Raw genomic sequence first — 16,024 nt, forward strand, 5'->3', positions numbered from 1 at the left:
AAGATACAATAAATAAGAATATTCAACATCTGATATCCTTATTTCCCTGCGACATATATACATACATAAAACCGATGATATGGTATCATTGATACAATAAGGTTTTTGTTATACTTTTATACCTATTAATGATTTTAGTACCATCGAAAACATGTAAACTATTAATTTTGAGTAGTATTAACTATTTATTTCAGTAGTACTCAAGCTTTAACACATTGAAAGTGTGTGCTTTTGTCTAAACATACAGGATATATTTTGTTCTGATTCACTTTGGTCTAAATGTAAACAAAAAATTCTAACCATATAATGTGCCATTGCATTTTTGTAGGTAGCATTATGGCCACCAATACTGAACTGTTGTTTAGATCGAAACTGGTCAAAGCACAGTATAAAGTAAATATAATTATATTGTTTTGGTATTATCCATATAAATACCTGTCCTGGGTTACCTGTTACCTACTTGGTAACCTACATCTGAGGTAAGAACTCAATAGGTGTAGCAAACTTGAAGTCTTCGGGGAACAGTTTAGCTGCAAACGGATACATTAACTTGTACGCTTGACGGATTGTCACATCGGCCACACCAGCAATATCTCCAATCTCCTTTTGACTACGTTTGTCCTCCGATGCCTGGAATGATAACATTAGAAGTCATAAAATCTTACATTCTCAAATCTTCATCATTAAAATGATTTGGTATTTTCCAAAATATATATTGAAATACAACACCTCTATTTTAAACATATGTGTATTTTATACTATTTTCTCCACAATAATCTACAAGTGGGTACTGACAAACATGTATTAATTATTATCAATAACATAACACAAACATATTACATTTCAATCATTTCATTTACTCATCTTATTATTAATACTCAGTCTAATAGATTAGATAAGTGCATTGAAAATAAACAATACACTTAATGACACACATTTTATAAAGTACTAATGGAACTAATAGGTAAGCCATTTCATGCAAACAACAAACCAAATTTTCACATTTTGTTGCTCTGAACTGGAGCTTATTATTGTTAAGCAATATAATTGGTACTAGTATTATAAATGCGGAAGTGTGTCTTTCTGTCTGTTACCTCATGATGTGTAAACCGCTAAACCAATTTTGCTGAAATCTGGTTTAGAGATATGAGTCCGGGGTAAGCCTGCCTAGCATACGCTAACGAGATATCTCACTCTTGAGATAATTAAAAACTACTTGTCTCATAATGTCAAAATCTCGATATTATCTCGACAAAACTCTATAAAAATGTGTTATTTCGAAGATAGATCTGCGCCGGAAACAATGTTTGTCATGCTAGGGTCAATAGAGATGAAGAAACAAACCATCAAACATCGAGAAAACATGTAGAGTGAAATATCTCGTTGGCATATGCTAGGCAGGATGGACATACTTTATATCCCGCGCGATAAACGACTTCTGGCGCAACGGAGTTGCGGGTGCCATCTAGTCAGATATACATTTGTAACAAAACTAAGCTCTAACTATAACAAAAAAAAATTACCTGAGAGGCCATATAAATAGCTGCTGCTGCAACAGAAATAGGGCTTCTTCCGGAGACTATATCCAGCTCTCCAGCTTTCCGAGCAATTTGTGTAGCAGCTCTTTGTACAGAATTCGGAAGACCAAGGTTTGAGCAGAACCGAGACATAAAATCAGCTGTTGTGATTAATTCCACCGACGTCTCCAGTGCTTTTAGTATAAGTTTGAAACATCTTCCGATTTCCTTTTTACTGATTTTACTCACAGCACATATTTCTTTGAATGTACGCGGCACACCTTCTTGACGACATGCTATGTATAAACATGCAGATGCAATGGCATCATTTGCTCTGCCCTTCAAATTCTTTCCATCGTGGACCTGAAAACCACAACAACTGTGCCTTGATATATCATAAGCATCATTTTAGATGTGAAATATGTTGCTGACTTTTTAAACATAATACCTAAATTTTTACATCTGTTGTCATCAGATTTAATGATGAAGATTTAATTTTTTGCACCATCTATACAGCTGTTAATATTTAAATATGTAGGTACATACTTAGTTAAAAAGAAGTTACCTGTTTAAACAGTATATTGGCTCTATCAACAATGGTTTTGGGTAAGTTTATTCGATCAGCCATGGTGTTAATTTCTCTAAATGCATTGATCAGTGCTCTGTCTGTACTGCTGATGTTACGTCTGTTCTGGTACTTGGATACTCCGAAGCTATCGAAGGAAGCATCTCCTCTCCCGGGACCAATAATTGTTGTCAAGTCTCCGCCAGACAACAGAGGGTTCTCTGGACCACCGACACGAGACGGGTCTACACCAGATTTCTCATTACTAAATGTACGCCATTCCGATCCCACATCAATTACTCTGAAATGTTGTGATGAATATTATAGCATTTTATTGTTCAGTTTGGTCTTACAATGAAATAGTAACACTTTGATTGGGTAAAAGTTATTTGGCAGCAACTGATTATATTTCATTTTGATTTAACTCTAAAATATCAACACTTTGTTAGAGCAGAAGGTGTTTGAAGGCAAATGGTAATTGATAATGTTATCCTCAAGTTACATACGAGTCTACGTTCAATGTATTTGCACAACAAAATATTTTATCAACTATATTTTTTAACTACCTGTCTCCGACTACAAGGCCGCATTCTGAGCATATCATGTCACCCGCTCTGTAATCCTCGATAAGCGGTGCATCGGGATGGGCATAGCAGACAACCTTGTTGGCTTCAATTCTAAAATCCGAAAAGGAGAAACTTGTACACTGGACACGAATGTAATCATAATCAACATTCACGATGTCAACATAAAACTAAATTACCACAATTTTTGCAAACGTTTAACATTATTTGGAGTATCAAAATTAGCACATCAAAATGTATTTACGAAACCATAATTAGTATTAGAAAAATGTCAAGATATCTTTAGAATATACTAAATTATCTAAATAACAACAGACCTCGATGTGCTCGCCATGATTGCTTGTCAAGCGAACTTCTACAAATTTAAACTAGTAATCTGTGAGCGAACTGAAGTCAACTCTTTACTCTTTAGTCTTTACTCTGAAGCGAAAGCGATCCATCGGCGAACGTGAAACGTCATTAGAAAGTGTTAAAGCTTTGTCCACAGACCACACTGTACATAGATAAAGTATTATAGTATAAATGTAGTCTTAGTCCGTCATCGCGTGGCCATTTTGTGCTTATTTTCATACAAGTAGTGTGCGTTTATTTTCTTGAATATTTCTATTTGTCGATTATTTCGAAGCACATTATGATACAGGAAAGAAAGTCAATTAGTTCATGATATCGATTAACTATATCGATTAACTATAGTTAATCGATATCATGAACTAATTGACTTTCTTTCCTGTATCATAATGTGCTTCGAAATAATCGATAAATAGAAATATTCAAGAAAATAAACGCATACTATTTGTATGAAAATAAGCACAAAATGGTCACGCGATGACGGGCTAAGGTTATATCTATCTATATACTTCATCTATGGTTTTGGCCATTGACTTTTATAGAGTGGACTCGGCATAATGGTCTCTACCAAATCAAAATACTATGGCCGGTCTGCAATTTTATGTTCCGGTTCTCTGAGGTACATAAACTGTCAAAGTGTCGTATTATAGGGATGTCGAAATTGAAAGAAAATATCGATATGTCGATACATCGATATTTGAAAAAATATCAATATCGGTCTCGATATATCGCGAAAAAAATATCGATATATCGGTCAAACCAATTTGCGACCAATTTTCTTTTTTTAAATTAATTTATAGTCCGTCAAAAAAGTGAAGAAATTAAAAAAAATGTCCCTGGATCGGTATGTTTATATTTTTACTAAAATTTTTGTTATTTTACCGATGGCTTAACTTCGTATGTGCTAATTTAGTTAATAATTAGACAATAAATAAGATTTGTGATAGAATAGAATATAACATGGCTTGATTTAAATACTTAAAAGTTAAAACAATATAAGTTAAATATTTAAGGGAGCCCCTAAATAAACGTGATTTTTTTGCTATTTTTTGCTTGATATCAATAATGGCAAAAGGTAGGCACTTGAAATGTTCACAAAATACTCAGTTGTATATATACTTGATTTAATATTAATAATTGATGGTAAAATTAAAATAAACTGTAAGCCCTTCGTGCGCGAGTACAACTCGTATTTGTCCGATATTTTTGGTAATTTTTGCCCGATATCAATAATGGCAACTTAAATAATAATTAAAAAACTTAAAATAAATTAAATAGTTTTATTAAAATTAAGGAGGCACCTATATAAAAAAAAAAATATTTGCCTATTTCGTCTCTATGTACTATAATACATAGAGACAAAATCAGCAAAAATGTTTTTTTTACTTAATATAAAAAATCATTTTTGATATCAATATAATATGTAATATAACAGGACGGCCACTTATAACATCTTAGTTTATCGATACCCTCGACAAATATCAACCGAGTGTCCCATCACTATAGACCACCATGTTTAGTTCTTGGCAATATGGCGCCGGCCACACTTTTTTGTAGTTATGTCACTTCCATCTGTTTCCTTATTCATTGGTTTTCGCGGCCATGTTCATAGATTAACGGCCATTCCCAATTTTTGATCTATCTCTGGTTTTGCCCTACTAGAGATAGGAATAGCTCATAATTGACATAAAATATATGTCTCTAATGTCTAATGTAAGTTATTCCTATCTCTAGTAAGGCAAAACCAGAGATAGATCAAACATTGGGAACGGCCGTTAAAAGGCCCATTCACGGCAGGACTGCCTTGCAGTCCACCGGCTTAGCAGGATAGTGAATGGTGTTGCAGGCCTGCACGGCAGCCTACAACACCGAGCAGAGCCGGTATCATTAACTTTGTAACTTATATGCAGTTTCCTTACAATTCACTTTTCAGTTGTAAAGTGAATGGTTCTGTTTCGGTATCATTACCACTTTTACTTCTGAATGGTTTTAACCTGTAATATTTGTCTCTGAACTGGATAAAGAAATGTCAAAAACGAACGTCAAATTTGACTAACGGAATTGTTTTTTTTTTAGGAATTGAAATGGCTTAGCCATAATGACTAACGGAAAAATTGTAAATCAAGATGAAAATATAGTTTACAAAAAGATTGATATTTTTTATTATAAAATATACGATTTTCTAATATATAACGTGGTCAATGTAGGAATAGTTACTTTTGCACCGATTTATTGAATTTAAAGGTAATTATTATAAATGTGTGAATGGTTTTTTTTTGGTATTTTATAAGCCCTTTATCAAAACACTGAGAAAACAACACTCCTTCATGTTTATATTATTACAAGCATGGCGATCTAGAGGAGAAAGAATTCTCTGACATTGGCAACTTACTGTGTCGGCAATTAAAAAAAAGAAGAAGAAGGAGACAAAAAGAAAGATAACTAGATATTAGGGAAAAAGCGCGGGAACTCGCAAAGGGCGGACGCGGTATTTTTTCGGAAAATTTTAAAATTATTTTTATATTTATAATTAGTTAATTAAATAGTGTAGTTTTAGTTTTAATTTTCTTAGTTTTTGTACATATTAATTTTATTTGGTAAGTTTTTATTTATTTAGTAGTTCATAAGAATATTATGGAGGAGCCCGACCCGGGGGGACCTGGTCCCCCCGTTGGTCATTATGTTACTATATCAAACGATTCGAGCATGGACACCGACACCTCATGCTCTGTAAATACCAGAAAACGTCCAGCGATTCCTAGGAAGCGTTGCAAAAAGTGCCAGAAAAAAATAAAAAAAGACCCGAAAAAGGCCAAGCCTGATATTAATTGCATGTGTCTTAGCGATACCGAAAACCACAATATTCCTAAACAAGACATTATCCTTGAAACTCAACCAAATGTGAATACAACTCAAAAATCCCAGGGCTTAGATTCACGGATCGGTAGGATGCTGTATAAAGATACAGACTCCTCTCCGTATATTGTCCATATACTAAAGGTACCAAAGTCACCTAATGAAAACATAAACTTTCACCCTATAGTGTTTGGCCATTACTTGAAAACAAATAACATTAAAAATATTGTAGATGGTAGTATTAAGAAAATAGCCAGAAACCGATTATCTGTAGCCTTTTCTTCATATAATGAAGCCAATAGTTTTATAAGTAACCCTCAATTCAATTCAGAACAATTTAAATCTTTTATACCATCATTTCAGGTAAGTAGAATAGGATTAGTTAGAGGCATACCTGCTGATTGGTCCGATGATGATGTTATAAATAACATTACTTTACCAATTGGATGTGGTGAAATACTAAAAATTAGGAGGTTAAAGAAAAAAACAATAGTGAATGGAACCGCTCAATTTAATAACACCGAATCTGTGGTAATAACATTTGACGGACAGACGCTACCAAAGAGAGTCTTCATGTGCTATAATGCACTTCATGTAGATTTATATATTTTCCCTACAATACAGTGCTTCAATTGCTGTAGATACGGACATGTCAAAAACCAATGTCGGTCAACACCTAGATGCTTTAGGTGTGGCCAAGGGCATGCTGGTGATAGTTGCTCAGTTGAAGAGGAGTCTATTTACTGTTGTATTTGCCACGGTTCGCACATTGCAACTGATAAAAAATGCCCAGAATTCCAACGCCAAAAATCAATTAAGGAGTCAATGGCTCACAATTGTCTATCCTACTCAGAAGCTTCTAAGTTACATCCTCCCATTTCAAAATTATATTCTGACGTGTTAATATCATCTACTTCTTCATCATCATCACCTGTAAATACACAAAAATCATTTTTCAACAACAATAATAATAAACAGAATTTGAATTTAATACAACGGTCATATAAAAAAACTGTTTTCAAACAACCAAAATTGCCACAGAAACAACAAAATGGGTATGACAGACAAATACATAATAGCTTAATAAAAGATTATAATCCTCCATTAGGAGATAATGGATCTGCATATCCAGCTCCCGGTATTAACATGGATTCGATACAAGAAACAATTTTAGCATTAAACAAACTGATTACATCATTATCATCTTTATCACCGTCCAACGCTGCCATATTCACCACTGAATCACAAATTAATACCACTTCCAACAATGGACAACGTAGTCCAGTGGAATTGCCGCAGTGTGGTTAGTAAAAAACACGAAATTATTTTTTTAATTAATAAATACAAACCTATTGTTCTTTCCTTACAAGAGACATGGCTCAAGCCGGAATCACTTTTCAGGATTTCTGGCTACACTTGTCTCAGGGAAGACAGATCAGATGGGTATGGTGGTACAGCCATGCTCATCAAACACCATCAATCATTTCATCACATTCCTCTTCCATCACATCACTCTGATTTTTCAATCATTGCTGCATCTGTAAATAACATATGTTTTGTTTCACTGTATATACCTCATCCTTCATATTACATCTTCTCTGAAATAAAAAGTATTATTAGCCAATTACCACAACCAGTAGTCATTCTAGGAGACTTCAATGCACAGCATCAGTCATGGGGGAGTCACAAAGACAATCAATGGGGTTACGAAGTTTTAGATTTAATAGATTATAATAAACTGTGTATTCTCAATTCCGGCCAACCTACTCGGCGCACTGCTCCTCATGAAGGTTGTAGTGCACCAGATTTGTCAATATGTTCACCAAATCTATCATCTGTTTTTCATTGGAATGTGTTACAGTCAAGTCATGGAAGTGATCACTTTCCTATAATTCTATCATTTCCAGGTAAAGATAAAAGTAAATCGAATCAGTCTGAATCAATAAAGTATCATATTAACAATAATTCTAACTGGGATAAATTTCAAACTTCACTCAGGAATCAGTTATCTTTTCTTCCTGAAATATCATCAGAAAATGAGTCACTATGTGCTGAGGCTTTGACTGCAGCATTTATAAAAGCTGCTGATGAATCATTTCCAAAAAAAAATACTTCACGTCATCATACACCATCTCCACCTTGGTGGGATCAAGAATGCACAGTTGCCATTAAGAATAGGAAAGAGATTGAAAAACAATATAATACAAATCCAAACATAGCCAACTATCAGCTATATCTTGATTGTGTTAAGGATACTAAGAAATTATTCAGGAAAAAGAAGTTACTTAGTTGGAGAAATTTTTGCTTATCATTAAATCCAGGTATTCATCCTACTATAGTATGGAAAAACATAAGACGGTATAGATCTGCATTCACTACCCCATCTCATCCTATATCTGACTCTTTAGCTTCTGAGTTTCTGGATAATTTAGCTCCTCCCACTATTTCTATTGAACCTCCTCCTCCTTTACAAAATGTAAATTTTGAAGACCTAAATTCGCTTTTTACAATAGAAGAGTTAAAAGGGGTAGTACAAAACTTAAAAGATTCTTCTCCCGGATTAGATGGCATTCCATATTCTTTCTTTCAACATGCTGATGAGGAAATTTTACAATACTACCTCAAGTTAATAAACCAAATTTTAATAACTGGTAATTTACCCACTTCATGGAGAAAACAAAAAGTTATTCCAGTACCAAAACCCAACAAACCCCCTTCTTTGGCTACATCATATCGCCCCATTGTTCTATCCTCTGTTTTATTAAAGATTGCGGAACATTTAGCTAAAAACAGACTAGAATGGTTTGTAGAAAAACATAACCTCCTTTCGAATACACAGTTTGGATTCCGCAAAGGTAGAGGTACCATAGATAATATTGCTATATTAACCACAGATATACGCACAGCATTCACAGAAAATAAATCTGTTGTTGCATCTTTTTTGGATATAAATTCTGCATATGATAATATTATTATAAGTATCCTAAAGGAAAAGCTAATTCAATTTGGTTTGCCCTTAATTTTAGTAAATTTCATTATTAATATTTTAATAGAAAGAATAATAATTTTAAATAACTCTTTGGAAACTAGAACTGTTCGAAAAGGCATTCCTCAGGGGTCAGTCTTAAGTCCACTACTTTACGATATATACACATCCGACTTAGAAAATTGTCTAGATTTAAGTATCATAAAATTACTTCAATATGCAGATGACAAGGCTATTTATGTAATCAATAGTTCGATAAATATTGCATGTAAAGATCTTATTAGCGCTTTGAAACAGTTAAAATCTTGGATGGACAAGCATGGCTTAGACTTGTCCATCAATAAAAGTTCCATCGTCTTATTTACCCGTATGCGTATGCCTCCTCCTATTACTATTATTTATGATGGAGTGCCAATTCCCGTTAAAGACAAAGTCAAATTTTTAGGGCTATATTTAGATGGAAAATTAAATGGCAACGCACACATCGATTACATCTGTTCCAAATGTGAGCGGCTTCTAAATATGTTAAGGTGTTTATCTGGTGTCTGGTGGGGATCACATCCATTTACTATGAAATTAATTTATAATGCAATAATTAGGAGTGTCCTAGATTATGGCACTTTTCTTTTGGAGCCGTGTAGCGTAACTGGTTTACAAAAAATGGACAAAATACAAGCGAAAGCCTTGCGTATAATCTGCGGAGCTATGAGATCATCTCCAATAAACGCACTTCAGTTGGAATGTTGCGAACCTCCTCTTCAACTCCGTCGACAATATCTGGCGGATAAATATTTTGTTCGTTGTTATCAATTTAAAAATCATCCCTTAATTCCAAAACTTAGAACTTTATTTCAACTATGTCATAGTAATAATAAATACTGGCATCATAAATCTCATCCCTTACTTCTTACTAGTTATCGGAAATTCTTAGTAATTGACGCCCCCACTTTTCGTTCTCAAACTTTTCCGTTATTTGATTCAGTATATGAAGCTCTAACGCTTGTGCCAGATATTAGACTTGACATTGGCATTCAAAAATCAGATACATATTTTGCTAACAATATATTTAAGTACATCACGAATAACAATTGGCAGGGTTACCACCACATGTATACAGATGCATCTAAGGATTCTACAGATAGTTGTGTTGGAGTTGGTGTCTACCATTTACAATATAAAATTGTACAAAAAGTAAAGTTTCCGCCTGAAACATCTGTTTTTACAGGAGAGTGTTACGGCCTTTTTAAGGCTGTTGAGTATATTTTACTTGGCAGGCTTAAAGAGACACTAATATTTACAGATTCTTTAAGCTCTCTACAATCCCTGATTAAATTTCCTTTTAAATCAAAAAATTGTTATCCAATTATTGTCCAAGTTAGAAACCTTCTATATCAATGTAAACTTCAAGGCTTTTCAATAACATTTATATGGATACCGAGCCATTGCGGAATTGTTGGCAATGAAATTGCCGACAAATTGGCAAAAGAGGCTGTTTTCAGTGGTGATTTGTTCCCTTTTAATAATTATGCGCATGATTTGGCTGCTCTGGCACGGAGTTCCCTATTGAAATCTTGGAATAAGTCGTGGGCCTTGAGTAGCCAAACAAAAGCTATACAGTATCGTAAAATTCAACCAGAGATCCCTACTAAGCCCTGGTTTTCTAAAATATTCCTCTCTAAAAATATAACAACATCAATTATTCGGATGAGACTGGGTCATATGTGCATTCCAACGCATCTTAGGAGAATTGGCGTTAAAGATGATGATTTATGTGACTGTGGAGAAGTAGGTGACTTAAACCACATTATCCTATCGTGTTCCCTCCATGATCATTCCCAACTGTATAATAAACTATCTTTAATCCCTATTCCATTTCCTACTTCTGTAAATATACTACTTGCTTCCAATGATAAATATGTATATAATTGTATATCTAATTACTTAACATTAAATAATATTAATATTTAGAATAAGTTATATGTCATTTAGTTTATTGTAGAATTTAATTATTTACCACACTGTTTTAATTAACTTTCTTCCAAATTCCGTTTCCTTTTTTTCCTTCCGCCGTTCCTTACCTTTTTACCCTGTCTGTGGCACAATACGCATCCTTTGTGTCAAGTTGCCAAAATAGAAAAAAAAAAAAAAAAAAAAAAAAACTAGATATTATTATTTATGTTTAAAGAGATTACATATGTTAAGCAAGAAATTGATAAGTTTATTGGTATTTGATACCTATGCTAAATAATGAACCTTAAAAAAGTCTTAGAAATGCATCAAACTTGTGGATTACATTTACATGCATTACAACAGAGTTAATGTCATGAGTTGAACATAGTTTGTTGAACTTGAACTCATTCTTGAACTAGGTACCTACGTTTTTTTGAGCTTTCAAATAGGTATTATTGTAACATAAACAGGCAATTTATAAGTTTAATAATCCCCTCTTCGTGCCTTGTAAGGCATTTTACATTATTCGTACTGTGTACGCTGAACCAAATTTTTTTCAGGATAAAGGATGATTGCTAACACTGAGATACTATAAGTACTACATTGCTAATAAAGAATTGCAAGTGTAATGATGACGAAGTCCTAGGAAGATAATATATATTCACTCAAAAGCTTAAATTAAAAGAAATTTAATAAATACTCGTTTTTAAATGTTTTTTCATTTATTTTCTCACTTAAATTAGATACATATTCATACACAGCTTTCATCAATAGGTACTATTTTTTTTTTTATGAAATAAGGGGGCAAGCGAGCAAACGGGTCACCCGATGGAAAGCAACTTCCGTCGCCCATGGACACTCGCAGCATCAGAAGAGCTGCAGGTGCATTGCCGGCCTTTTAAGAGGCTTTTAAGTACTATATTTGTCTTACACCTTATTATCAACCTAGTATCAGATAGGCAAGTGTTAAATCTCTTTTATATTATAATTATAAAAATATTTATACAGCAGAAATCTTAAACAAGGTCTTGTCACTTAAAATCAAAGAAGTTGAATCAAATATCCCTTGTGTAAATATTAATTTATTATAAAGAAGTTCAAATACAAACTTTTGATGAAAGATAAAAACAATATTATAATTTCAGACTTTTATTTGGCAAACCAATAACAATTAGAAACTGCATTGCAAGTTGCAACTATAGGAAATTGCCTGGGATATCTCAGACAGAGAGCGGTCAAGGGTTTCGTGTTCTGTTGTATTATGTTATGTTGTATCATGTTGTATTATGTTGTATAATGCCTCCCGTGTGAGTATCTCTATATACTCACACAGGAGGAGTTCTGAATGTGTCAGAATTGCCCCTCAGTCACACACTGACTGCTCCAACGCAAATGCTTCAACGCGTGACCACTCTGTCTGATAGGTCAAGGTAGGTAGGTAAGGAGGACTTACTAAAGTCCTCATGTATTTTAAATTTTAATGTAATACTTAATATAAAACTAATATTATTATTATTGAGGTACAAAAGTATTTTTGGTTATAATAATATAAGTTCCAATGAAAATATTATGTTTTATGAACCATAAGTATGTTTGTTATGCAATTTTTATTATGTCTTTTGGAAAAAGTACTGTAATGTAGGATTATATTTTTAACTTTTAGTGACTATTCCCATTGTATATTATATCATATTGTAGTCGAGAGAAGTTATGAATGAAAAAGTGCATTTGAGAATTTAGCTAATTTGGATTTTATAATATTATCAATGGTGTGTGTGTGTGTGTCAATGTTTATTCATGAATATACTTACATGAATCTAAAGTTTCAAAGGTTGTGTTCTCAAAATTCTTGTTATTGGGAAAGTAATGCCTTTGAATTTACCTCTTTGGTGCAGCGTTTATCATGCATGGTTTACAAGGAAATAGTTTGTGAAATAACACAAAGACCTACTGCAATGAAAAGATTGTACAAAATGCTCCTAAGATAGGTTCCTAAGAAGTAAGTACATAGTAAGTCCTCATGTATTTTAAATTTTAATTTAATATAAAACTAATACTGACTTACTTATTATTATTGAGATACAAAGGTATTTTTGGTAATACCTAATACTTACTTAATAAGTATATGTTACTATGATAATATTATGTTTTACAGTTTTATGAACAATAAGTTCCATATGTTTGTTATGCAATTCTTATTATGTACTTAAGTCTTTTTTGGAAAAGTACTGAAATATAGGTTTTTATTTTTGAGTAAAATTTTGTGATTTACACTATTCCCATCATATAAGTAAATGAAAAAGTGCTTGTATGAGAATTTAGCTAATTTGGATTCTATGATATTATCAATTACTTATTTAACTTTTCTAGTAGTTTAGGTGTGTCAATGTTTATCCGGAGCATGTTATACATACATCTAAAGTTTAAAAGGTGGTGTTCTCAAAATTCTTGTTAAAAGTAAGTACTTAATATGCCTTTGAATTTACCTCTTTGGTGCAGTGTTTAACATGCATATACCAAAATACTTCAGGTTTACAAGGAAACAGTTTGTGAAATAACACAAAAACCTACAATGCAACTATAAAATTGTACCTGTAGATTTTTGGTGAAAATTCATACTTACTTATTTTAAAGTAAGTAATTACCTACTTATACACAACACTTGTGTTCCTTATACCTTGTATCACTTGTAAGTATGTGTTTCTTGTGTACCTACTTACTAAATCAATGCAGTCTTAGCTCATCGCACAAATGCAAACCTTATTGTTGACTAGACAATATAGGTAAGTACCTACTTATATTGTGTTATTATACTACACCTCACTTATGTTATTATTCTGAAACCTCATTAACACTAAATGGATTACTAAGGTCTCTAAGGCGTCTTTACTTATGTCTCGTTCAATCGTGATTAACTTGAGAATACTTAATGGTTTTCCAAAAATTCGGACACTTCGAATGTTTAGTTTTTATAACGAATTATTTTCACTAAAATATATGCTATAGACTAAAATATAACTTATTAAGTAACTAACCAACTAAATAGCAATATAATTTAAGACTAAAAAGTATGTAAGTAATATTAATAAATAAAATTACTTATATGTACTTAAACTATTCAGTAAAAGCTACTCGTTGGTTGGTTAGTTAGTGTTTATTGAATTGCTGTATTTGACGTAAAAGCTAGCCAGCTTATGTCAGTTGTGTTGTCATGATACGAAATTACTAGGTACTCAGTTATCAATGAAGAAGTGAGTTTTGTGTCACATGACCACTGACTGGCTGGAAAATAGAGGTCGTGGTACCAAAATGCGAGCCATTCAGTATTCTGGCTGGTTTTAAGAGCTTGTGATAGAGGCCCGGCCTATAGGCTATATATTATCACGCTAAGACTAATACGACCGAAGAAACTCGGGAAAATGTAGGAAAAACGGGGGAAATATTAGAAATAACGAACTACTGGAGCAATTTTTAGAGCAATATTTGGCACAGATATAGAGTAAACAAAGTGAAGGGGAGAGTAGGGACAAAAGAGCTATTTTTTATGGGAAAATGTACGGTTTCCGTAAAATTCCTAATTTACGCGGGCGAAGCCGCGCGGGACATCTAGTTTACTAAAAATATCATAATTACAACCACAAAATACCGGCTAGTTGACGCCATATTGTAAACAAAACGCACCTAGCGCCGCAGTGGTGAGCGCTGAACTTATTTAATCAAACGTCTGCTTTTGAATCAGCTGTAGTGTTGAACGTTTTGAGCGACTTAAATATTCAATTAAAAATCTAGACCTGTGATTGAATGTCGTTGTTCAGTTCAGTCAAAGGGCTAGCTGTTTGGTTGAACGGCTTTTTTAGCCAGTTGGCTGCGACATATAAAATAGCATTTAAGGTTTTTACTGACAAACGGTTGCCAAGTTTTAACCAACGATATCAAAATACTTAGATACGACGTATGCCGTCAAAACTGTAGCAATGTTTTTGCATGCAAAATGTGTATCGGGAAAATATTATAATATTGGCGTCATTTTCAAATTTCGCGGCCACTCACCAAACCGGCATATTATGAAAGAACATATTATGCCGGTTTGGTGAGTGGCCGCGAAACGGGAGTAAACTTTATTATGGGGGACATATAGCTAAACTAGGTAGGTATATCGGAGCCGAGATATTAGGCATTTTAAGTTCGTATTTTCAACTAAAAGTAAATTCAATCTTAACATGAATACTCAGGAAAATAATAAATAACGCCATTATTTATTAGCTTAAAGCCTTCCTCTTTATAGGGGTATTAAACACATAAATAATTTTTCAAATCGAACAAGCAGTTCCTGAGATTAGCACTTTCAAACACACAAACACTTCAGCTTCATAATATTAGTATACAGGGTATAACAAAACTAAGTGATAATACTTTAGGATGTGTACTGTGTATGAGTCTCGTGTATAGAGTTTACTGTAAAAGTAGTAGCGCTGAAAGAGAACATTTTTTCACTTTTGTATGAGGAAACTCTTTACGCTAGGGCGCTTGCCCATGCAAATCACAAAAAAAGTCTTTCAGCGCTGCATTGAAAAAAACGAAACGAACATTATTCGATCCATTTAATATAAAGTATTATGGCATATCTCAATGATTCGATCGACGGTCGTTTTCAGGCTTAGAAAAAGAAACCCATACATACATACATATACACTTTTGAAATTTGGTACATTTGTTCAGACACTGATCTATAGTACTTAACATATACAAAAACTGGGCAGTTCTAGAAATATTACATACATACGCGTCGAAATTCGAATTGATAACCTCCGTCTTTGAAGTCAAAATATATTTACTTAAATTTCCCCATTAACAGGGTAATTAGATAAAAACAAAATACGCCTATAGCCTCAGAACAGCCTATAGCCTTCCTCGATAAATGGACTATCTAACACTGAAAGAATTTTTCAAATCAGACTAGTAGTTCCTGAGATTAGCGCGTTCAAACAAACAAACAAACTAACTAACTAACAAACTCTTCCGCTTTATAATATTAGTAAGTACTTATAGATTGCTATTATCTTAGGAAAATACTGGATCAATTTTTATGTTATTATTTGGCACACATGACGAATAGACCACGTAAAAAGACAATATAGGTTTCTTTTTTGCGGAAAAATGTAGGGTTTCCGTGAAATTCCCAAATAAAGCGGGCGAAGCCGCGCGGAACATCTAGTAA

At 33.3% G+C, this 16,024-nt stretch overlaps 1 protein-coding gene and 1 long non-coding RNA gene across 2 annotated transcripts; both read right to left on the minus strand.

The window, feature by feature from the left end:
- Window positions 1-389: 389 nt before the first annotated feature.
- On the minus strand, window positions 390-3,020 carry LOC121729389 (transcription initiation factor IIB). The gene is made up of 5 exons (XM_042117892.1): window positions 2,984-3,020; window positions 2,649-2,759; window positions 2,083-2,383; window positions 1,524-1,880; window positions 390-630 (listed from the first exon to the last, which is right to left on the minus strand). The coding sequence occupies exons 1-5, from the start codon at window positions 2,998-3,000 to the stop codon at window positions 469-471; spliced, it is 948 nt and encodes a 315-aa protein (XP_041973826.1). The 5' UTR covers window positions 3,001-3,020; the 3' UTR covers window positions 390-468.
- Window positions 3,021-6,363: 3,343 nt separating this feature from the next.
- On the minus strand, window positions 6,364-8,757 carry LOC121729595. The gene is made up of 3 exons (XR_006035981.1): window positions 7,499-8,757; window positions 7,220-7,408; window positions 6,364-6,801 (listed from the first exon to the last, which is right to left on the minus strand). It is a non-coding gene; the product is annotated as an uncharacterized LOC121729595 (long non-coding RNA).
- Between the last annotated feature and the right edge of the window lie 7,267 nt (window positions 8,758-16,024).

The sequence above is a fragment of the Aricia agestis genome, chromosome 1 (genome assembly GCF_905147365.1).
Source record: "Aricia agestis chromosome 1, ilAriAges1.1, whole genome shotgun sequence".
Taxonomy (NCBI): Eukaryota; Metazoa; Arthropoda; class Insecta; order Lepidoptera; family Lycaenidae; genus Aricia; species Aricia agestis.

Bases quoted from the DNA above. Each gene is read 5' to 3' on its own strand.
- LOC121729389 (XM_042117892.1), bottom strand. The intron at 2,384-2,648 runs GTAGTTAAAAAA...ACAACATTTCAG, and splicing joins GGCCTTGTAGTCGGAGACAG to AGTAATTGATGTGGGATCGG. The intron at 1,881-2,082 runs GTAACTTCTTTT...TGTGGTTTTCAG, and splicing joins CCAATATACTGTTTAAACAG to GTCCACGATGGAAAGAATTT.